The 24,656-nt window shown below is 40.6% G+C and overlaps 1 protein-coding gene across 1 annotated transcript; it reads left to right on the plus strand.

Annotated features, from left to right (window-relative positions):
* Positions 1–3,538: 3,538 nt before the first annotated feature.
* On the plus strand, positions 3,539–23,042 carry loxl4 (lysyl oxidase-like 4). The gene is made up of 14 exons (XM_062430293.1): positions 3,539–3,857; positions 4,766–5,067; positions 5,164–5,372; positions 11,709–11,747; positions 11,843–12,056; positions 12,163–12,340; positions 17,305–17,459; positions 17,558–17,725; positions 18,143–18,305; positions 18,394–18,637; positions 19,715–19,830; positions 20,160–20,296; positions 22,771–22,882; positions 22,972–23,042. The coding sequence occupies exons 1-14, from the start codon at positions 3,539–3,541 to the stop codon at positions 23,040–23,042; spliced, it is 2,427 nt and encodes an 808-aa protein (XP_062286277.1).
* The last annotated feature ends 1,614 nt before the right edge of the window (positions 23,043–24,656 follow it).

Genomic DNA, 24,656 nt, shown 5'->3' on the forward strand with positions numbered 1-24,656 from the left:
AGGAGCTAAAAATACAGACATCTAAATACTTGTTTAATTTCCCTAAATAAAACCTGGATGTATATCCTTTGAGGTTATTGATTTAAGGGTGCATTCATATCTGCTAAGGATTTTGCTACTGTTATATATCAGATTCAATTGATTGTGGAAAGGTGTACACTGCTAGCAGTCTAAATGTTAACCCTGGTTTGTATGGTTTTTACCCAACAGTCAGATTTTAGTCTGCCTTGGGTTTAAGGCAACGGTAGCCTTTGATACGAGATTTAATCTCATTTGGAAAGGGCCCTGTAGCCTGTGCAGCATAATCTTTATATAATATATGCTTACCTGCTCCTATAGCATGTATGAAAGTTAAAGCATTATGAAAGCCTGGTGAGAAGGCAGTGGGGGTGAGCATAAGGAGGTGCTGTCGTTTGAAAAGGCACTTGTTTATTGTTGGAGAGCACGTATTTATTTCATGCCTCCACAGATTGTGGGTAAGGGCAGAGCCGACTCGGTTGGCGTAATTAGAGAGGTGGAGAGAGTGAGCGCTCCGCCACAGAGAGCTGCTTCGCTCAGACACTCAGTCCTGTGAGCCCTGAGAGATCCCTGAAACACTCTCACAAGCACACACCCACTGTGCTGTTAAATATTGGCACATAGGCAGGAACACCTGTCCAGTCTAGTTTAATTAGTCTGATGTGCAACAGTGCAGTGTCACTTACAATGGAGAGATGTCACACACAGAGCTGATAGTCATATTTTTAACCTTAGCACCCCCCCCCCCCCCCCCCCCCCCCCTCCTCCTCCTTTTTCCTTTTGCTGTTTTTTCTTACCTCTCTCTTTCCTCTCCCTGTCGGCCTCGGAGATCCCTCTGATTTGGCCCGCTAATAGGGGGTCTGCGCTTCCTGTTCGGGTTTACCAGTCAGGGAGGGACCACCATCCTGCCACCCAGTCGCACCATCACTGGCACACACAAACATCTCAATTACAGCTTCAAAGTTTTACATGTGTACACAAATGCCCACATACTCTATGTAACGTATGATTTTTTTTTCACCCAGTTTGGAAATCTGCATATGAGTAAGTGTTTTTACAGTTGTGGTTGATGTAGCAGTTCGTACCTCCCCTGTCATGATTGTAATTTTTCATGTCTATGAATAAACCTTGCTGCCTTAAAAAGGTGCCCACTGAGGTTTCACTTGAAAACTGAAAATACAGTTTATCAACACAACACCCTGAGGCCAAACTTTTCCACGTAGCTAATTTAGTCTCACATCCTCCAGAAATGACTTGAAAAATAAATAAACAACTTCCAAACATGTGAAAAGACCTTAGTAGTCATTTGGAGGAAACCTAAATCGGATCAGGACTGAGCACTGAAGTGACCTTTGCTAGAAAGCCATAAATAGGACTTTTCCCTTGTTTTTTATCTGGATCTACAGATGAGTCAAATTCTCCATCTTTTCAATACCATGATGATAGCTTTGACAGTAGTGACATACATTTGTGCAAGGGTGATATGGCATTTTCTCATCAGTCACGTTCACTATGGCTATGGTGAGGCTGGGCCTATTATAGCGTTGGTGGTTTGCGGCCATCTCAACAAGGAAATATCTACCCTGTGGTATGGGGAGCTTCTTTAAGACACTTGGAACTTGATGTTTAAACTATTCTGGAGCCAAGACCTTCCTGTTGGTTACATGTACACACGTTGGCCATACCGTTGTGCAACGCTCTGAGCATACAGTTGTATAAAGCATGAGTAGCCAATCAGAGACGAGAGGTGGTAAGATGCTGAATCACATGATATCATAATGCAAATGGGTTTCATAATGTATGAACACCCTTTTTTTCTTTTTTTTTTCTTTTGCTGAAACTGGTGAGCCTGTTATTGCTGTAGACTAATTTCATAAACATCTGACACCAAATTGACCATCTGATTATTTTTTCCGTGACAAACAACAGTCCCAGGTTTCATCCAAGAGATCATTCAGCATTGCTTAAAAATGTTCATCCACAATTATAGACATGTCAGCCAAGACATACAAGTGAAAATGACAAGTGGCGGAGGAAACCCACTGCCTAGATATTTTTAGATTTTGAACAGTGTTGGATTATTATCTTCACAATTTGATTGTAATCTAACAAACTAGCTTTACATTTTACTATTTTAATTAGTCAAATGCTTAGTTGTATATGAGAGAAAGAGACCTAAAGGGAAAGAGAGCACAGTAGGAGGGAGGGAGGCAGGGAGGGATATAGTGAGAAGGAGGGAAGAGGGAGGCTTGACTAAGGAGAACATTAAGTAGACACACTCCTTCACTCAGTCACTCTCCCCTAGCCAGTGACGTCCACAACTGCAAGCATTTGCTGCTTGCCAGGTGAGTGAACTTTCACCTTAACTTTTACTTTACATTTTTCTTGGTAAAATATTTTATTCTATCTTTGCTAAATTGTCAATATTGTTATTATTATATTTAAATTTAATTTCAATACAAGCAGCTGCAGATATGCATAACAGTGTGTGTAACAGGTGTTTTAAGGGGCTGAGATGGAGCAGTTACTTCTTTTCTTTAATTTGAAAAAAAAAAGTGTTGTCAATATTTAAACATTTAGAGGAAATATTTGCTGTTCTAAACAGATGGTGTCTGGATTGAACAACAGATAAAGATGGCTTTAAACGATTTAAACGAGTTGGGTTTTGTTTTTCCTCAGTATGATTTTCTGAGGTTCTGCCTGCAATGTCTGTTTGCTTGTTGTTGGTTTTTTCCTAAGTTCACCGTGACATTATACAAACAGATTCTTCACATTTTGCGGCCAGCATTGTGCTGTGTCCTGCAATGATTTAATGTTTCAGTCAGTGTCTGTCTCCACCACTGTACTTGTTTGGCTCTTGTTAACCTACAGTTAAAATCTGCCTTACGTTTCTGTCTGGTTTGGTAGCCTTAAGGGGTATATTGCAATACAAAATGCACTGCTGCATCTCTAATTATATGCCTATGTTTGACATGACTGAAAAGCATTCATTTTATGCGTTTTGGTTATAGCCTATTACATCACTGCAAGACTACAGTGACTGAAATCAACTGTCTAGAAAAGCAGTCATGTTTTATCTCTCAGATTGTTAACAGATAAATTATCACTGCAATGGTAAGTGTCTCAGCACATCATTCATCTTGATAAGAGTACATTTATGCAGTAGGCTATACCACCGAGTTGACTATCTGAACTGTTTTGTCCAGACGATGTCACCATTGGTCTTTTAAATAACCAGGCCCCTCTCTGCTAGCTGTTAAACTTGAAGAGAATTACTCAGTCTTAATGCACGGTAGTTTGCCTCAGGATGTACTACATCTAAAACTGATATATGTTTCTCATCACAGGCAAATGAGCCTGTAGCTTTTAACGAAAACCTAATTGACAAGCCAGTTAAATGACCTCACTGGTCAATTGAACATGAAATGAATTAAAGTAACTAGAACTGCTTCAATAAAAGTGGTACACATTGAATCAAACAGTGTTTCAACCTTTCCCTTCAGACCCCCTCCTCTCCGTCATGATGACCCGTACCCTCTGCTTGAGCTGCTGCCTCTTGCTGCTACTGCTGTCCCTCTCCTGCCCCGCTCGTGCTGAACCTCGCCGGACCACGTCTAGCCAGCGCAGGTCGGCTCGCGCGCCGGCCGCCAAGGTGCGTCTGATGGGCAACTTTGCACGAGAACCGTACGAGGGACGCGTGGAGGTCCTGCACAACAGTACCTGGGGGACTGTCTGTGATGACGAAGTGGACATCAAACTGGCCAACGTGGTGTGTCGGGAGCTGGGTTTCCAGGGTGGTATAACGTGGGCGCACAGCGCCAAGTATGGAGAAGGAGCAGGTGAGAGCACTTCCGGTACCATATTCAATAAAGCCATTTGTATGGTGGTCAGAGATTCTACTGTGAAATGCCAAAAGTCACTGGTAGGCCAAAAGCCACACTGACTGGATGCGAGTGATAACAAAATGATAGGTCTTTCTCACTGCAAACATTTTGACATGTGGTAGCAGGAAAACCACAAGTTTAACAAGGACTGCGCTCCATTTATTTTACTAGTTTCAAGGTCCCACCACTGTGCAAAGCTTACTGATACACCATATCCTTATTTGTTACACCTGTCCTTTTCCTGTAATGACAAGAAATATGTCCTGAAAAAGGCCCATTGGAGTGAGTTTATTAGATTTAATAACCCTTTGACAGGCAACCATATTGGACCAGTTTATCCTGTCTTCTCTAAAACTTCATGCTAACTGTCCTTTCCCAGTAACACACATGTGCATGGCTTCATGAACAAACCACCAATTAAGACATCCAAAATAACTAGCATCATAAAGTGACAAAGATAACTTGTGGGATCGGGGCCTACACCTCGTTAAGGTTGCCTGGCAGACTGGCAGAGCAAATATATGGGGCGAAAACGGGCATTTGTTTCAGAATAATGACAGCATAAGCTTGCCAGAGTATTGCAACACTTGCTGTGGTTCATGAACATTCTTTACTGCTGCTTTTAAATCCAAATTAAAGAGAAGGTTGAGGATCTACAGCACCCTGCCTTGTAAAATACTGTCTATCTACTGCTAAACACACTGCTGAGGTGCAACCCTAAATCAGTCTGACAGTAAAAGTCAAGTGTTAGGTGTTTAGGGTCTGATTTGGGCCCTTGTGTAGATGCATTGCTCAGTCTGTCTTTTTAAAAATCAATGAAAATCATAATGAATGTAGTAATGAATTGTTTATCCTTTCACAAGGCCCAATATGGATGGACAATGTACGCTGTGACGGCTCTGAGAAGTCTTTGAAGGACTGCAAGCACAATGGCTGGGGGGTGAATGACTGTAAACATTCTGAAGACTTGGGAGTGGTGTGCACCCCTGAACGCAGGCTGGATCAGACAACCAGCAGAGGCCAAACCAACGCCATAAGGCCCAATGTTAGCCCCGCACCACAGTGGCAAGGCCTTGTGGCTTCCCGCAGGCATCCAGGATACAGCTATCATGGAAACGGACATCCGCAAGAGGTCCCCAGGTTTCAACGACATCACCAGCACCAGGTACAGAAGCATTCCTCTGATAAATGCCACCTCACAGGTAGATGAATTTGCAAGTTATTATTTTGTAACAGCAATTGTTAATGTTCTCCCCTTAAGGGTAAGGTGCAAATTGAGGAGGTGCGTCTTCGGCCCATCCTCATGGCCACCAAAAGGAAGAGCCTGGTTACAGAGGGTGCGGTGGAAGTGAAGCACGCTGGGAGATGGAGGCAGGTGTGTGACTTGGGTTGGAGTCTCAACAGCAGCAGAGTTGTGTGCGGGATGCTTGGCTTTCCAGAGGCTATTCAGCACAATGTGAAAACATACAAGTGAGTATGAATCTTACCCTGCAAGCTCCCCTGAGAACAACACAACTGACTTTCATGAACTCGAAGTTATTAGATTGGCTGTTGACTGTAGGTCAGAAGGGCAAGATGCTACGCCATTCATCCCATTGTTGAATAAAAAATACATCCTCAAGAATAAAAAACAAACAACAGTGGCATCCCGTTTAAAGCCTAAGTGAATAAAGGCCTTTTGTCGAGCTTATCTTCCTACCACAGCCACTTCTTCTCCATGTTCCCCTTTTCTCCCCCCCCCCCCCCCGTCCTCTCCTCAGCCTCAGGATGATGATAAAGGGATCTCTGTCCCCTCTCTACTGCCCTTTCTTTACACCTCTCTCTAGGCAAATCACCTCTGCTCACCTCATTGCCTCTCTCTTATTCTCTCTCCCTGTCTTTCTCTGATGCTATCTTCAGCTTGCAGCTCCAAGACAAACAGCCCCACTTTTACTTTTAGATTTCTGTGCTGAGGTCTAATATCACTGCTGATTGTCCTTTAACTGTCCCATTGATACCATGGTGTGAGACTGAGGCAGCTATTGGAGAGTCGAATGGGGTTCTTTGTGTAGTGACTCATCTTATTGGCAGGGCAGCCTATGCAGGCTTGTGTCAGCCATCCATCTCTTCACTTTTACATCCTCTTCCAACAATTTGTGTGACAAGCCGCTATTAATAGTGTGTGTATGTGTGTAAAAGGGCTTGTCCTTTCAAATTCATTGATACTGCATCAGAAGAAAAACAATGCTATCTTTACTTCAGGCAACATAGAAACTGTTTTTAATTTAATAATAAGAATAATATTTTATTTATAAGCTAAACTTCTTCAATTAATTTTGTCTGAACATTAAGCATCTATTTAAGACTATTCCTAACTAAAACACATTCTAAAATCAAGAAAAGAACATTTTTGAGTACTTTTGGTAATTTTTATGTTTAAAAAAAGTGGTAATGTTCAATACCCAACCCTAGTGTGTACACATGCATACTCTCTTGCATACACTAGTTAATGCAGATCTGCTTAAATGCATTGTGTCTCCTTTTGCCCTTTTGACACAAATCTGCACTTCCTCTCCTGCTGAAAAATGTGACAGTGGTTTTTGGAAGGGTGCTACTCTAAAACCGCAGGAGGACCACACATTAGCAAATGACTCCAGTGCTATTTTAAGAATGAATAATGTCTGACCATTCACTGTCTTCAATGGACAGGGGACCCAGTTGGATCTGGCTCTTGAAGAGCTGCTGCTTCTGGATGATTCACAGTTAAGCTATTCCTTTCCTCTCTTGGCCAGGGTTAGTCTGACCAAACCGTTGACAGGCCACAACATCTGCTCTGTAGTGTAACTGCTAGATTCTTGCTGCTGAAAAGTTGTTCCTGTTGAGGGGTCAACTTAGTTGTTTTATAGACTTTTCTAAGTTTTTATTCACTTAACAACATGCCCATTTTGGAGCACATTCACTCACTGAGGCTATGTCTGCATTGCCCTTGAATTAAGATATCTCCGCTGAACTCTGTGTTATTGGGAACACAGTGACGCTATAACTTGATTCTATTGTTGGAGGAAGGTCTCATCAGACATCATATCTTCAGCAATAAAATGTCCTCAGAGTGAGCTGTCGCTGAACAACCTGGCCTGACTCTGTACACCATCTGTGTGGGATCATTTATTAGAGCACAGCTTCCCCGCATTGCAGGTGTGATGACTCTCTTCGATTTCCTATCACTGTACAGATTTGCCACTTAATGCAAAGAATGGGAGATGGGAAGCACAAGTAATAGTTGAGTGAGGAGTCAGATGGGTAGATTTGCATGGCTGCAACATAAGAGATTTGGCTGCTCACCAAGAAGAGAGACAGGGGACAGGGCTGCTGTAGCTTGAAGGGCTTGGACTAAAGCCTTCAGGGAAGCAGTTTCAGGATGTTGTTTTGAGATCCTCCTCTAAGGAAAAAGATCTTAAATAATAGCACTCCTTGAGCTCTTTTTGTCTCGCCCCTAAGCCACATCAAAGTGGACAATGCAGTTTACTCAGCATATCTTCTAAATGTACAGTGAAAAATTTGGGAAAACATATGCCATTATGTTGATTTTTCATATTGTGTGTTTAAATGATAAGTCTCTGGCATGAAGCAGACATGACTTGATACATCTTGGTTTGCCTGTTTTGGGCATGACCTGGTGTTTTGCTGTAGCCTCAGGCGCTATATTGGTCTGAACCACGATGACATGTTTGTTTCCAAATCAAATCAGTACCTGTTCTCCAGCCGTTGTTCTTGACTTCAAAGTGGTTCAAGATATACACATGCCTCAACATTTTAAATGCCAGTCCTCTACTTAAGTTATCTAACAGTATTTGGTTTCTAAAGTCAGGATGGATCCCTGTCTGTATTATCATATTGGGATGTTCATGTGTGACATGCAGTAACAACCAAAAGAATACTTTAAAGAGAAGAATACTTAGAGAATACTTAGTACAGGGAATGCTATTTCAGCCTGGACGTATGGGTAATTGTAAGGATTTTAATCTAATACATACGGTAATTAATCATTATAATACAAAATGTGAGCAGAGTCATCAAGAAACTATAGGATTTTCAGTTTTTATGTAACATCTTCCAAATGGATGCCAGAAAAGCTTATGATTGTATTGCAAATTTAGGCCAAATTTAACTGGTGACACTCCACCCTGTTTCTCCACCTTGCTCCAAGTCTCTCAGTCCATTCTTAGAAATCCTGGACTGTGCATGTCTCTCTGCCGCCTGTGTCTCTTGGATGAGACTCTGAAGATGCTGTAATTACAGGTTGGTCAGGACTGAGGCTCTCCGGTGTTTCTGCTGAGAGTGAAAAAACACCCCCAATTATAGCCATGTGTGTGACAGAGAGTAAGACAGAGTTGGCGAAGAAGGAGGAAGAGAGTAATGAGAGAAAAAGGAGATGGAGGGAGAGAACAAGAGCAGCAGTCAGATGAGCCAGATTTTTGCTTGCTCGTGTGAAATATGTCCAATTACAGCTGCAGTTTGCAGTGAGGGCCGCTGTGTCAGCAGCTGTCTGTATTCCTCTGTCACCATAGTGATTTGGGGACTTAACCCAGCATTTTATGTTTAATTATGTTTTAGCTGAAATTTTTTTACGACACGGGTATCATTCTCATCCCTTTGGGTGATATTTTGTGTAACCGACTCTGGTTTTCCTATCCGATCTTTCTAAATGATCTTCTCTCTAATTTATTTTCCCATCTTTTAATTTCTGTATTCATGCCGGTGGCTCTTTTTGTGGTTTGGAAAAGACTGTGGAAGCCAGCTTTCAAAACAGAGTTGAAGCAGAGTGATTTAATCACCTCACTCTGGCCTGCAAGATCCTTTTCTCAGATATTCAAAGGAGGGAAAATGGAACCTCATAAAATATTTCAAATTGGCTCCACTTATACTCTGTAAGGAAACAAAATGCTCTATCTTGGCTTTTTTTTTTTTTCTTCATTTTTCTGTAGCCACTTGGTGTGACTGCAAAGCATATTTTCAGACAACTTAATTCTAACTGATGAACTGAATAAGCATGTTGTAAATAAAGGTTTATTAGTAATATATTTTAGCATATTTAGTACCCCTGATATAGGGCATAAAAGGCTAATTGTTCTCAATGTTACAGAATCAAAACAATTTAAAGAACATATTAAACCAAAAGATTATACTTTTTACTTTTTAGGTATTTTAGATATTTTATGTCTCCCAAAACCTCAAATCAAGCAGTGAATAGTACAGTGGTACTATTTGGGACAGATCTTCACCAATCTGTATTAAAAAAAAAAGTATTTTCTAACAAATCAGAAGATAGTAAGTCAGTGAGCAGTGTGAGGGTGATGAAGCCCAAACAGTGGTGTAATACTTTTAAGAGGCGGGTGGGACTCCCTATCATTAGCCTCTGTTCTCTTGGCTCCACAACAAGTGCTGGAATACACTGTTTGGTTAAGCAGGCTGATGAATACTATGGAGGTGGAAAACTAATACTGTGGCTGTTTGTTGCACAAGCAGACAGCTGTGGACCAATGCTCTCTAACTGCTTGTGATGAACACAGAACTGTTAATTATCATTTTTTATATATTAACAAAGTGGTATGTGTGCATTTTACTATCCTGATAAGAAATCAAACATCAACAAACAGTGCTGTGATTAAGTCAAATGAAAGACCTGAAGGTATCATTTATAGCTTGTTAGTGCCTGTTTCTGTCTCAAGAGGGTAAAATGGTTAGCTGATTGGTCTGTGGTGAGGTCACAAACAAGTCATATTTGCCTTATGGGAAAATGTGTTTGTACGTGTGTGCATACTCTTCAGTGTCTCTCCTCGATGACATGTTACTGCAGAGCCACATGGTAGACACATTTAAGATGTTTTACAAGTGTAGTTCAAGACACTGTAAAGAACAAGTGTTAGTGTCTATACAATGTGTCAGTCGCATTTGCAGCTAGTCTCGTGACATCACATATGGCTTTATTTAGCGCACGTGATTTAAAATGTTTAGTTTATGGGATTTTTCTGCCTCATCAAGTGAAATGTTTGATACAGTCTTAAGCGGTAGCAAGCAAGACTATTTAAGCAATTGAAATTTATTTTACAGATGTTCATAAATTGCGCTGAGCTGCATTTGTACTTCAAATGGGTCTCAGCAACCAGCTAAAGTCCATTTAAAAAGTTTCATTTAAAAATAGCATCTGCAACTTGCAAAACACCTTTATTTGTAAAATAACTACTGAGATGAAAGTGTACTCATTTTGTAAGACTAATTAGGAAGTATATTTCTTTACCAAACACTAATATTTTTAATGAGGGATTGTTTACATTTTAACTACAGAGTGAGGAGGTCTCTTCTGGCCCATTGACTGCATACAACATCAGGAAACAAGCTATTTCGTGATTTTGGAAAGTGTACAGTCAGCAGCCCATGACCTCACGCAATCATCTACATAACATCACATCAGTGACAATGTGTCTCTTGATAACAACTTCCTTGGTTTATTTTTAAGACTTGTGCCTTAACTTTACAGGAATGTCTGCTGTTTCATGTCAGAAATACAAATATTTACCTGCCTGTGCTTTCATAGAAATATCCTCAGACATGTTTGTTTCTTTAAAGGGGAATACCACTGGAATCAGTTTCCTCACTGTGTTAGTAGTCACGAAAAAAAAAAAAAAACTATTCAATCCTCCTACAGTTGTTATGCTATGCCAATGTACAGCTCCGAAGAGATTTTATCCTTGAAAAATGTACTAATATTGGCTGATAAAATATCAGACTGTAGCGTGCGTATCGCGTTTCACTGTAATTGCTGTGAACACCTGTGATGGTTTGTGCACTTTGCGATGGTTTGAGGACATCCTGGCATGGCCTGTGTGGCATGTCTGCTTGGCGTGTCTGCCTAGAGAAAAGAAGGCTTTCCTCTCCACCGCTCACCCGAGTCAGCCAGACTACTTGGTGCATAATTCTCTATTCTGGTATTTCTCGGACATGCCAGAGTTTTTGTTTGCATATCGTGCTTGGTCAAACCCTGTTTTCCCAGAAATGTTATACATCACTGATGTTGAATGTCATGATTTTTTTTAGTTTGTGGCTTTAGATGTTTACGACATAGTTCAAAATATCATGTGTTTATCCTTTTATAGTTCTTACATCCTGTAGTTATGTACAAGTCTTTGTTATGTTACAACAAGCAGTGCAAAAGTTGTATATCTAAAGGGCACATGTTAGTTTCAAAGCAAAAACAAATTTGACGTGTACTGTTGCCTGATAGCTGAGGGACACATGATACACTGGCCACTTTCTCTACACATAACCACAGTAAATAGCAAGCAGCCCACATTCCAGATGGAAATACAGACTACTGAATTTAAAAAACGAGAAAGAGAGACAGAAAGTGAACTTGCTGAGAGAGAACAGGAATGGTGAATTCTCCCTTGAATTATGCCAGTCATTACCATCAATTTTCCTAACTTTACGCTCAGCACAAAGCCACATGCACAACTCATTGTGGTTTTATATACAGAAATTATATTTGGACCAGTATGATTCTTTTTATTTTATTTTAGGTAATCGCCAAGTACCCAAGTAATAAGTAAGTCTATATGTATTTACTGTGGCAGAAAACTCTCCTGTGTGGCCAGGTTACATATAAGACAAACAGCAGATGCTACAGTATATCTTACAGTCACTCATTCTTTGCATCGCAGTTCGGTCACTCAGGTCACCTCACAGGGTGATTTGTGTGTCCCAGAAACCTTTGTAACTACATAGACCCGATAGAACTAACATCCATCTCTATTCTTTGTTGTTTTACAGGAAAATATGGGATACCAAAGTTGCAGATCCTTCAACAAGGTAGTCATGTTTATTTACATTATGTGACCTTATGGGTTGTCTTGAACTTTATTTAAGAATGTTTAACAAAAAACGGACTTCCTTCTCTTTTCTAGACTGAGCATTATGGCAAAGAAGAAAGGATTCTGGGTAGAAAAAGTACACTGTCTGGGCAGCGAGAACAGCCTGTCAGAGTGCCATGCGCAGCTGTCAATCCCCCGTAGCCCCACCCCCTGTAAGAATGGGAGACATGCAGTGGTCAAATGTGTTCCTGGACCTCAGTTTGCTCGCATCTCCTCAGGAAGACCCCAGGCCCCTTATCCAGTTGTGGTAAGATGTGACAAAATTAGGCCTACAGTAGCACAATCATACAGTGTGTGCATTTACTGTTCTTATGCATAGGCTCTGCTAATCTCCCTTTTGTTGCTTTGTTCAGCCTGTGCGTCTGAAGGCCGGCCCAAGGCTGGGCGAAGGTCGTGTGGAGGTGCTCCGAGAAGGAAAGTGGGGGACCATTGTGGACCACATGTGGGAAAGAACTGCAGCCAGTGTGGTTTGCAGAGAACTGGGCTTCGGTACTGCCAAGGATGCTCTGCATGGAGCCTTTATGGGTCAAGGTGAGAAAGATCACTGCTGTTGAGCTGTGCTGAGTCTTCTACACAACTTAAGCTGGAATTTCTGGAAAGCTTCCCATTTTATCTGGTCTTGAATCTCCAGTTTGGATGTTTGAACGTGATTATCGTGCGTCATGGTCTTCCAGAGACAAAAAAGAGACCTTTCTAGTCTTTTGCTAGACATTGCACCCGTCTGCCATGGCTGATCAGATAATGTATGAGCATGTGTGTTTGTCTGTCTGTCTCTCTCTATTACCTTGTGAAACTGCAAATGTGTTGATTGCAGTATGCCCAGCTGTGATTATGTGAGTTCTTAACCAAGGCTACCAGCTGCCCAAATACTGTGCACATGTGCATGTGCATACACACACACACAAAATGTAATAGTATAAGCCACAGTGGTATACACTGGCATTTGATAGTTAAAGTCACAGACATAATCTTGCTAGCTTCAAGCAAGCTGTGGTCTTTTTTCCTTCGATTTCAAATTTCCAGCAATGGTGACAAACAGATTTAGTCTGTGTTCAGCTGCACCAGTGGTGTCCCCACCCTTACGAGATGTGAGAACAGCCTCCCCATGCCTCAGGATAGGGTGTACTCTCTAATCATGCTGATCAAGATGAAATATGGGATGACAATCTGCTGGTTTAGCTGTTCACTTGATCATACAGAGAGTATTTTTGTGTGTGTTCGAGTGGTCCTTTTTTTTCCTTTACCTTTCAACCTCTTCAAGTGGGTTTTCTGTAGATGATGTCATTTATGCTACCTTTCTTCGATTACTCTAACAGAACTAAATCTGAATCTTCTAAGGAGACTTTACAAACATATAACCATATAGTCTGGTTTCAATTAGCACCTTTACTCGCTGGGTCAGGGTTCAGGTTCACCATGGTTCCAGCAGTCTGAAGCAGAGGTGTTTAATTGGCAGGGAGGAGCTAAAAAGCATTCAATTTTCTACCTAAAATAGATTCTCCTACCCACAAAACTGCATTTGTGTAAGTACACACGTGCACATGCCAGCATGTATATTTTGCATGTGTGTGTGCAATAAAATCAGTCTCCAAATTATAACATTAAGATGTGGCTCTGCAGCTGTAGTTTGGTTTGACAAATGGCAGGTTTACCCTCTAATTTACCTCATATTACTCCTGTCTCGCTCCTGGAAATGTAGGTTTCCTGGGTTAGTGATTCACACACTTACTATGCACACACATACATTCTCTCTCTTTCTTGCTCTCAGTCCAACACTGGCACCCACAGTACTCTGCCTTTCTGTCTGTTTCTGTCTTACATATACACTGCCATTGCAGGATGATTGAACTTCAAAGGTGCCTCCCAGCTTCGTTTTTTTAACATGCAGCCTGTTAGACATTTTTACTGTGACATATAATTTTCCATGTGCTTAAAGGCCACATAAACATAGGTCTATATACCGTTGGAATAGACATGAACTATCTTTAATAGAGCAAACTCACCAAGGGAAGGAGTCCTGAAAAAGTGAGTGAGTGAAAAGTGAGTTTAAAAAAAAAAAAAAAAAAAAATATATATATATATATATATATATATATATATATATATACATATATATGTATATATAAAGATAGCCAATAATACATTCTTCAAATCACACTACTTAACACTCAGGTACACTTGCTTTCTGTCAGCACCTGAGAGAAAAACATCTCCATGATTTCTATCAAATCTTTCAGCCAGCAGTCAACAAGACCCCACAGAAGAGCACTGAATTATTTATGATGATCAAATGTGATAAGGTGATAAAGGTTGTGGTCCACTGGGTCAACAGGGTGGCAGAGCTTCTGGCTTTGAATGTGGTCTCATCCATCAGATATGTTTGAAACGCTAGCACAAATGCATTTACATGCACGTGTGGTATACAAGCAAACACACACACACACACACACACACACACACACACACACACACACACACACACACACACACTCACACACACACACACACACACACACACACACACACACACACACACACACACACACAAACTAACTATCAGCTTACAACTTGTCCATCAGCTTTGAAATCATGTTGACAAAGAAACACGATTTAGATTCTTGTTGGCTTCTACCATTTGAGCGCCCGCAGGCTGGCAGAGCTATTTACAAACCGACATGATTTTAGCACTTGGCGAAGAAGAACTATCTTACTGGCATCTATCCAATGACACAAAGTTGCTTACAAATCTTGTTAGAGGCATAGCAAAATATGTTACATGGAAAGAAAAACACTACAAACACTGCATTAATGTTCCCAGAATGGAGTGTAATTTCAGAGAGGAAAAGAACAGGGTTTCCCTTGTAACCACCAACCAACTATTTATGCTATTCTCAACAAGAATGTGACCGATTTTACCCAGTTTCCATCTCTGTAACTCAATTTTCTAATCTCTCTAAATGATCAATGCCATCTGCCAATTCAAACTATGCGGTCATCAAGCTCAGCTTATTTCTTGTAAATACTAAATTTAAGATACCACGTTTTTATTATGCCTCATAATTGCTGTCATAGTTGTATCTGCTGTCAATCATCAACATTTTATGGTTTGATCTTTTCGGAAACTAATGTCAGGGAGAATGAAAGTGAAGTAAATATTCTAAACTAATTCCCATCATCATTGCATTTATCATCACCATCAGCAAGTTAAATTACAGGGACAATGTTTCTATTTCCTTTCTTGACCAACATTGTTATTTTACCGTGTAATTTTACCCTTGAAGTACAATTTAATATACATACTGTACATAAGGGAGTACAACACCCAACAAGCTTGTGTGTTTGTGTGAATGTAAAGTGCGTGTGGCCAGTTTCTTGGAATTTATTTTGGGTTTTCGTGGATTTCCCAAACTAAGGTTTAAATACAGCATGTCACTGTTCATTTTGAGGATCACTTGAGTGGGACCTGTATTTGTCTTGATAACTTAAACACTGGGAGTTTGGATTTAGCTTGTGGCCTTTACCATACAGATAGAGACGGAAGTGGTTTAGATGTGTCTTTTTTGTAAGTCTGAACCCACGCATGGTGACCAGTATGGAAGCAGGCCTTCAATCTACCAAAACCAACACAGAGACAGAATGACTTAGGCTGCAATCTAGTCCCTGCTCTTTCAACCATCTTCCTTTTCACTCATCTTTCTCGGTTTCTCCCTCCTGCCTCCTATGTATGTGGTTTTGGTTGTGTTTATTTCAGTGCTACCACATTTCAGAGTTTACAGTTTGTCTTTTGTCTTAAGAAAACAAAGAAGCCATAGTTTGCCCTGTTTTCATATACTGTCGAAATCTTCAGTGTTCTTTCCACCATTTTCTTTGCTGTTTAGAGATTATCTGGTTTTAAAAGACAAACGAATACAAGAGAAAGTTTTACTCGTTCTTGTTTTGTTGACACAGATTTGGCCTTGTTTGATCGCCCAGGGTGGTGGACTACACACAATGTTATTGTTGTTGTGCCCAAAGCAACAGAATGATGGTAATGATGTGTGACAGATCCCCAGAGTAGATGGTGGTGGTACTGCTGCTTGGCTTGCAGGAGTATTTTGTCATGAGAGATACGAACTTTTTATAGTTGGTTTGACGCTTAAGTAGAGAAAGCATACTCACGTTAAAGAAATACAGAGTGCACTTGTGTGCATGCACGCTCCTTTGCGTGACAAAGTCTGTTGATTCCATTGTGTCTTTGTTGGGTGGTATGAAGGTAGAATCGTGCCATAAATACAAGAAGCAGACTATGATTTGTGCTTTTAAATAGTGTACTGTAAAAGCGAAATAGTAATCACAACTGAAATTTAAAACTTGCGAAAGCGCATTTTGGAGTTTGCAATTGTAACTTCCGATCCAAAAAACTGCAAAAAACAGATTGCAACTGTAATTTCATACTTGCAAAACTGAACCACAGGATTTGCATTTGTATCTTCCTATCTGCACGCTCAGGTGCATACTCCTTATCACATGATTTTTGGCATGTTTCTCTCAAATGGAGTGTGCCAAAAATGAAAGAAACGCAACTCACGATTTCCAATACACAACTTGTATTCAAGAAACCTTAAGTTGTGTCTGTTCTACTACGTGGCAGTATGTCATTAGCCAGGTCTATCGTTTTTCCATCCCAGTTTAGATCAAACCATGCTCACTTCCGCATAACGCAACCCTCGATGTTATAAACTATCCCAAAATGCATTGGGCCTGTTCAGACTGTGCTGTAGCGGAGATCAGAGCAGAGATGAGCTGAACCAAAAATCTTTGCAATTTTTGTAGTGTGACTGTTAATAAGTCACTTTATTAAGATTTAATATTTTTTCAGGTGAGAAAGAAACTATGTAAATTCCCAATATGTAGTCAGTTTATCAAAATAACGCAGATCATCTCAGCCCGACTCCTGAGATGATCGACTGGTCATCTGACGGAGAACAAGATCCGATGAATTGAACTGTACAGCCTTAGGTCTCACAGATGAAATCTAACAATTGTGGCTGCCACATATGTTTATCTGAACGTAAAGTGAAGCTTCATGTTTTTATTGGACAGAACAGCAGCGCTGTCCTCTAGGGTCTATATGTACAAATATCACCAGAATTACATGAATATAAATTTATTATTTCATTAAGCGTACATCCTGTGGTGCAGTTTTGCGAGTATGAAATTACAGTTGCAATTTGTTTTTTTGCAGTTTTGCAGATCAGACGTTACAATTGTAAACCCCAAAATGTGATTTCACAAGTTGTGAATTACAGTTGCGATTACTATTTCGCTTCACTGCTTCACTATTTACAAGCGCAAATCATAGTCTGCTCTTCTTTGTATTTATGCACAATTCTACCTTCATAGTGTGGCCCTAAACAGCCCTTGAAATATAGCCCTTCAGTTATGTCCATTCTCGTATTTTCCTGCTTTGTTTTTTTTCAGTACAGTCTTTAAATCTCCCACATCTCATTCTACAGGTACAGGACCTATCCACATAAACAGTGTCCAGTGTATGGGGACAGAGCGCTCCATCCTAGACTGCTATTTCCAGGAAGTCCAACCGTGGACATTCAAACACAGCCAGGATGCCTCAGTACGCTGTAATGTCCCTAAGACTGGCATAGAGAACATGGTATAGAAACTACGCCATCACACCACGTACACATATCATCTTCTACTGATAAAGCATCACCTAATCCTTTAATCCCTTTAATATTGATGGATTTCTAGGTGCGGTTGGCTGGTGGTAGACTCCCATCAGAAGGCCGGGTCGAGGTTTTAATGGAGGTTGGGGGCCGTAAGCGTTGGGGTTCTGTCTGCAGTGAGAACTGGGGAATCAATGAGGCCATGGTGGTGTGCAGACAGCTGGGTCTGGGTTTCGCTGCCAGTGCACATGAGGTAAGAATCCACCTGAACGCGACAGTTGTTGCACCACATTTCAGGAAGTCAGGGTGATTTAGTAAATGCCAGAGTATACTTCCACAACTTCCCTCAAAGTTGTATCATCACTGTTAGAGATCTTGGACATGATGCCCTGAATGAAAAAACAATCTAGCACTCCCACCTCTAGACCAATTAGTGTGGTCAGAGGCGTCATTCCTCCAAGATTTGTCAAAATCCTATCAACACTGTCTGACTTATTGATGAAAGGACACATAAACAGATGATCAAACAAATGAACAAATGGAGGTCAATCCATAGTCACAGCCCCTGAAGTCAGTGTGGTATTACACTATGATATTTCTCATTAATGAAAAAAAAAACCTGACAAGCTATCTATGTCCTATGACCCCACCCTGCCTCTGCCTCCAACAGGACACCTGGTACTGGTCCGGTGACCCAAATGCAGCTGATGTGATCCTTAGTGGATCTCACTGTGTCGGCACAGAGCTTTCGATTCAACAGTGTCGCCGCAACAACCATGTCCACTGCCCTCGAGGAGGTGGAACTAAGGCTGCTGGGGTCAGCTGCTCAGACAGTAAGTCAAACCATTTTGCTGTAGCTCTCCATCTCCTCCTCTGGTTCATTTAATCCTAACACATCCTCTCACATCTGTCTTGCTTCAGCCGCACCTGACCTTGTTCTGGATGCCCAACTGGTCCAGGAGACGGCCTACCTGGAAGACAGACCCCTCCACCTGCTGACCTGTGCACATGAGGAGAACTGTCTGTCCTCCTCCGCTGCCAGGATGAACTGGCCCTATGGCCATCGACGCCTGTTGCGCTTCTCGTCACGCATTATGAACATGGGCAGATCCGATTTCAGACCCAAAGCAACAAAGGATACCTGGACATGGCACCAGTGTCACAGGTAGAGCATCCAACGAGGGTTTTTGGCAGTGTTACTTTGCTTAGGTGTGTTTGCAATGGAAAGAAGTGTTTAAATACTTACTATATATATGGGGTGTTGTGGTTGCACATGTGGTCATTCTAAATGTGTGTTTGGGGAAACTGTGGTTTAGAGTGTCCTGGAAACAGGTGAGTTGTGGTTTCAGGTGTGAAAGATTGCCAAAAATATTTTGTGAAACACCTGTTTGTCATACAATTTTTTCTTGTACTTGCATTAATGATATAACTACCTGAATGGTGAGCAATTTGAGTTATATTTAATTTAATTGCATTCAATTGCTACCAGGAAAGAAAACATGTTTAAGTGTGATCTCTGTGCCTGTGCACATATGGTTTGATGAGGGGACGGTAGGTAGCATGCAACACAAGCTTAACATAAGAGCCTTTGTCTGTCAGCAGGCTTTGGGAGCATTTTGTCCATTATCTGTAAATAGATGACATATTTTCCTCAGGCATACTTTTAACACATTCCACTCTGCCTCTCAGCACACTCTGCTCAGTTAGTTTGTTTCTTGTCAGATGATGAGAGCATTTTGATGCCGAGAGAAGAAGGACCCTTTTGGAGCCCACAGTTTTGGCTGTGTGAGATGTGTCCCAGTGAGTTACGGGTGGCCTGAAACAGTGTTGTCATCTCTCCAGATTCATTAGAAGCCCAGCAGCCCAGCAGCACGTGTCTAGAAATGACTGTTGAACCAAGCCATTTACCACAGGTTGGGCATAATACAAAGGACAGGGTAGGCCGTGCACAGTCAGGTCTGCCACAGTTTGTTACAACAACACATCAGAGCTATGGTTGTGTGTTTCAAAGCCCTCCATTCACTGAGAATGAGTAAACAGCTGGCGCTAAAACAAGCTTCTGTGAAAGGTGTTACGGTGACACCCACGCTCATGTTCAAGCAGTGAGGTCATTAGGCGACAAGCCATAGGGAACCAGTGTTCATTTAGTGTAAATGCATACACTTGCGGAAACACACATACATACACACACACACACACACGCACACATTCTCACCTGGGTTTTCCCCCTCTGTCTTCTCAGGCACTACCACAGCATTGAGGTGTTCACGCATTACGACCTGCTGACTCTGAATGGCACCAGGGTTGCAGAGGGACACAAGGCCAGTTTCTGTCTGGAGGATACCTACTGCCCTGACGGTAATGTTCACCACCATTCATGAATCCTAAAAAAACCCCAAAAAACAAACTCTTTCCCATTAGTGACAGGAAATTAATATCAATATAAGCTATTCAGATTTTCCCTTTGTGGTTAATGTATTAGATCGTTGCTGTTGTTGTTTGTTCACTCTCCATTTACTTGTTATATCTTGGATGAAATACATTAGCTCATATGAAAAAGCAGCATTCATATGTGGTCTAAAGCAGTTCAGGAAGCCAAAGGCTCTTAAAAATAACAGGGAGTGCCAAGCATTAAATGAGGTTTGATGTTGTGATTGATAGTGTTGTTGGGTTGGGGTGTGTGTTAGGACTCCAGAAGCGGTTCTCCTGCTACAACATGGGTGACCAAGGTATCTCTGTGGGCTGCTGGGATACCTATCGCCACGACATCGACTGTCAGTGGGTTGACATGACAGATGTACGACCAGGAGACTACATCTTCCAGGTGAGAGGTCTTTTTTTTTCTCTCACTCCTCCATTCCTGCAGATTGGTTTTAATTCAACCTGTTCTTTTTGTTCTTTAAACTTTCATTTTGTGCTTATTTGAGTCAGAAAAGCAAATACAACTCCACCTAATAATAGTCGCTAATTAACATACATCTAATTTTTTAAATCCATACAAAAACTAAAGAGTAAAGACGACATGATGCGGTTTTATGGAGTATTTCATGGGTAGGTGTAGTGACTTCCTGGAGTCTTGTCCTCACTGAGAGGTTTAAACAAATGAGTTATAACATGTTAGTCAGTTAGCTTAAGAGGTGCCGCTATGCTAAACTAAGTTAACCGGATACTGGCTATAGGTTCATATTTACTGTACAGATACAGTATGAAAGTGGCCAAATATTTCATTGATAAGAAAGCCGGTCATAGGTTCTGAGGGTGGAGTTCCTCTTGTCTGGTTTGTATCTATTTTAGTAAAACATTATGACCTCCCTTAGTCCTCATATTCTACCTCAACCATCTCTTTGTCTGTCATTATTTTAACCCGGTCAATCGGTCAAGTCATTGTGGCTACTATAGTAAAACACATCAAGGGCATTTCCCATTATCCTCCATATCAAGTCCAGACTAGTCATCCAACCATGGTATGCAACAGTCTTCAGACCTCAGCATGCTGCCAATTGCCTCCCAGCTGTTGGAGATTGGTTACAGTGTAAGTCACTGACTGATAATTGCGGCTGTTACCCCAGTTTGCCTGAGAAGTCAAACTCAATCTTTGTAATTACACCTCTCTGTTCTCTATTGAACATGAATTGATTTAATGTAGTAGTAATAGACATGCCAGACTTACATTTAAACACGTGTGCAGCCTGGATGTATTTTAAGCACGTTGAGCCAGGTGTCATTATGAAGTGGCACACTGCTACGACACACAGTGTGTAGGCTGAAAGGAAGAATGAATGATAGAGTAGGACAGAAATGGAGTTGAAATAAATGAGAGAGAATGAGAAATTCGAAGGGCTACTTAAGGTTAAAAGGTCAGGGGCTTTTGAGGAGACCAGCACTAAAGGAACTAACCGAATTTAGCTGAGAAGAACAACTGAGAGAGAAGAAAAAACAGAAAGTATGCAGAACTGGAAAAATACAAACAGCACTTTTCATTTAACTAGTGAAGCGCAGATGATGCTGACTCTTCTGACCCTGAGCTTTACAGAAAGATTCAGCCAGCCTACCCTTGAACCTTCCAGTGCTAATAAAACACAGCAATTACCCATTAACCATTGCCTCACTTTAGTGAACCAGCGCTTAGTGCCCCTTCCATTAGGAACGGCTAATTTGCCACCAAGGAATTCCTCCTGCCCTGTTTTTATTTTTATAGCCACTTTCTCACTCAGCAACACATTCTGTCACTGAACCAGACCTCTTCAAAAGCTTTGCACACTCAAGTCCAACACTGTAATTTACCCTGAAAAATTAAGAGATAGTTTTCACAGTTTTTTAAAGTTTTCTCCTTTTTTTAGTGTAGTTTGCATCCTTTCTCGCTGTAGCTGTTTGTAACCTGTACTTAAAGTGGGTGTAGCATTTTACAGGGCAGCTATTAGAGTAAATGGCTTCTCATATTATCACCAGACCAGATTAAGAGAATGGTTGTATCAGCAGTTATAAAGCTGCTCTGCAAATAACAGCCTATTAGCACAGTGTATGGCAGCACTCAGAATAAGTCCAATTTCAAAAACATAAACATGCTTATGCATAACTACTCTGTTGCAAAAGACTTCAATTTAAAGATAGTTTAGTCATTATTATTGTATACCTATGTGTAGTGTGACGAAGAGAGCCGATTTCTCCACTGTTGGAGCTAAACTTTGGTATAACAAATTCCATTAACCTGAGCTATAAAGTTGGCTAAGCTCTTCTGCAGCCAGTTGTCATGTTTTGTGTGGGCAGCAGCATGGTCTTTGTTACATGTTTTCCTGCACACATAAAATATTCCTCAAATATCTACCAGTATGTTGTGTGCTTTGCATGACACAATGCCATATGCTTAGCTATATATTGCCAAGTGAATATAATTTCAACGTTGTGTTCATGAGAGAGTACTGTACTGTATAGTGTATTTATCTTTCCAAATAGAAATACTGTATGGAAAAGTCATCCAGCTTTTTATAGATGAATTAGGGATTGACTATAAAAAAACATTACCAGCCAGAGTGCTGTTTAATAACAGACCGTTTAACAATTTTACATCCAACTGCTCTTTATTTTAAAATTCGTTTGTAGAGAGGAGTCCTTCCCTGTTTGTCCATGTGCCTGTCCAGCTGGAGATATAGTAACAGATAAAATAGAGAACAACACAGTTATAAATCCTCCCTGTTTTCTAATAAACATTTGCTGTGATGATGATGTAAGCAGCTGCAGGTCATAATGATATATTGAATCAGTTCTCAATGTCAGCATACATTGTGTCCTTTTTTCCAGGTGGAAGTAAACCCCTCAATGGACATGGCTGAGTCTGACTTCATGAACAATGTCATGAGATGTCGGTGCAAGTACGATGGCCACAGAGCTTACATGTACGGATGTCATGCAGGTGAGAGCATGAAACCTTTTTCTCTTATTAAATTTCCCTTAATTTTTCCTTAACTATTTTGCTGATGACCGCATTGTTTTTCCTTAAAGGAGACGCATACAGTGCAGAGATTGAAGACCTGTTTGAGCACCAGCGGCAAATCACCAACAACTTTGTGTAGCCCATCCCAGGTCCCAGTACGAAGGCCCTTCCAGTGGGGCCAAGACACTTCTCAGGGTGGACTGAGGTTGATGGCCCCAGGCTCTTGGGACACTAGGACCCACATTTCCAGAGGACAAGCAAGATGGCGCCTGTCCATCTCCTTGGCAGATGTGGATAAAATATTCATGAACACATCACATCACAGAAGCGACTATCGCATAGACTCCATTCTCAACTTAAACAGCCCATGACAACAAGAGCGGACCAGGTGTCTGTCGGCTCAACGTGTTTTTTACTCTAGTTAAATAAGAGTATATTGGATATTGATTCAAAGTATACTGTTTTTTGGTGAATGAGGACTACTAGTAACTTAAGTTAGTTATTCAAAACATATACGCATGAAAGACCTTAATGTTGCTATAACTAATCTGTTACAAAGACAACGGGGAAGCCGGTGCTCTTGGGAAATCTTATTCCCAAGATAAAAGATATAAAACAAAAGAAAGAAAAAAGAAAAAAAGAAAGTATAAAAAAATGAGTTGTAATTTTGGGTGCAAACAACCACAAAATATCAACTTATCTACTGCACAAGCATAAATAAATAGTATAATTTTAAGCCGTTATTTTACCCAGATTCTATACTTTTTACATTCCTGTAATATTGGTGCTCCTTATGAATACTGTATGTCATTATATAAACCTCACTAAGTTTCAGGGGAACAGTGTTGTACAATGCATTTTGGATAGTTTTTAACGGTTAATCAGGTATTTTTATTGCTTTGGATTGAACAAAATCATTGTTTTAAAGAAAGTGTAGTCATGCCACAAAGTTTTACTTCTCATCTAGATTAGGTAAGAAGAGTTTAAATTGAACAAAGCACTTTATTTAAAATCAGTATTGCAGTTTTTCCCCCGTTCTCTCCCCCCTCCCAATTAGTCACCAAATTGACATTTTAGGATGTTTTTCCAAAAAACTAAAAAGATACATTATTGTTTTTACATTTCAGACAATGAAATATAAGGTTTATGTTTAGTTTACATATGCAATGTACTATTTAACTTTATTTATTCAAAGAATTCACACATTCACAGCATGCTCAGCGAAGAGTTTGCCAGCTAGAGTTTAACTTTCATTTGTAAGACTTTTTTTTTTTTTGTTCTGACATAAATTAAACCAGGAGAAAAATAATTTCATAGTTACAGAACATAAATTTAGAAAAAAATCCCAGCAGATGAATAAGAGTTGATTTATTGTAGTTATTAAAACAACTGTAAGTGTACAGTTTTTTTTCTCTTACAGCCTCTCTGATGGGACAGAAAACCAGCCTGACAAAACCACAGTATTGTGGTAGGCAGGCAGGCTGGGTTTTGAGAGCATATAAAAAGCCTTTTAATTATGTCTGTTTGGGTTAGACTTAAGGTTATGGTTAAGGTTAGGGCTATAGCATGTGCTTTATAAAGAAACACTATGGTATTGTTTCTTATGGAATGACGGAAAGAGAACAAATCTGCACTTTCATCTTTACATGAGCGAAAAGACAGATTCTGAGATTCTGAGAGGTTTAGTAAAGGGTGACTGATTGAAAGACAAACCAAGAAAGTAAGAAAGAAGGGACTTAAGTTCGGAGAAAGA

This window comes from Scomber scombrus, chromosome 12, assembly GCF_963691925.1.
Source record: "Scomber scombrus chromosome 12, fScoSco1.1, whole genome shotgun sequence".
Lineage (NCBI taxonomy): Eukaryota > Metazoa > Chordata > Actinopteri > Scombriformes > Scombridae > Scomber > Scomber scombrus.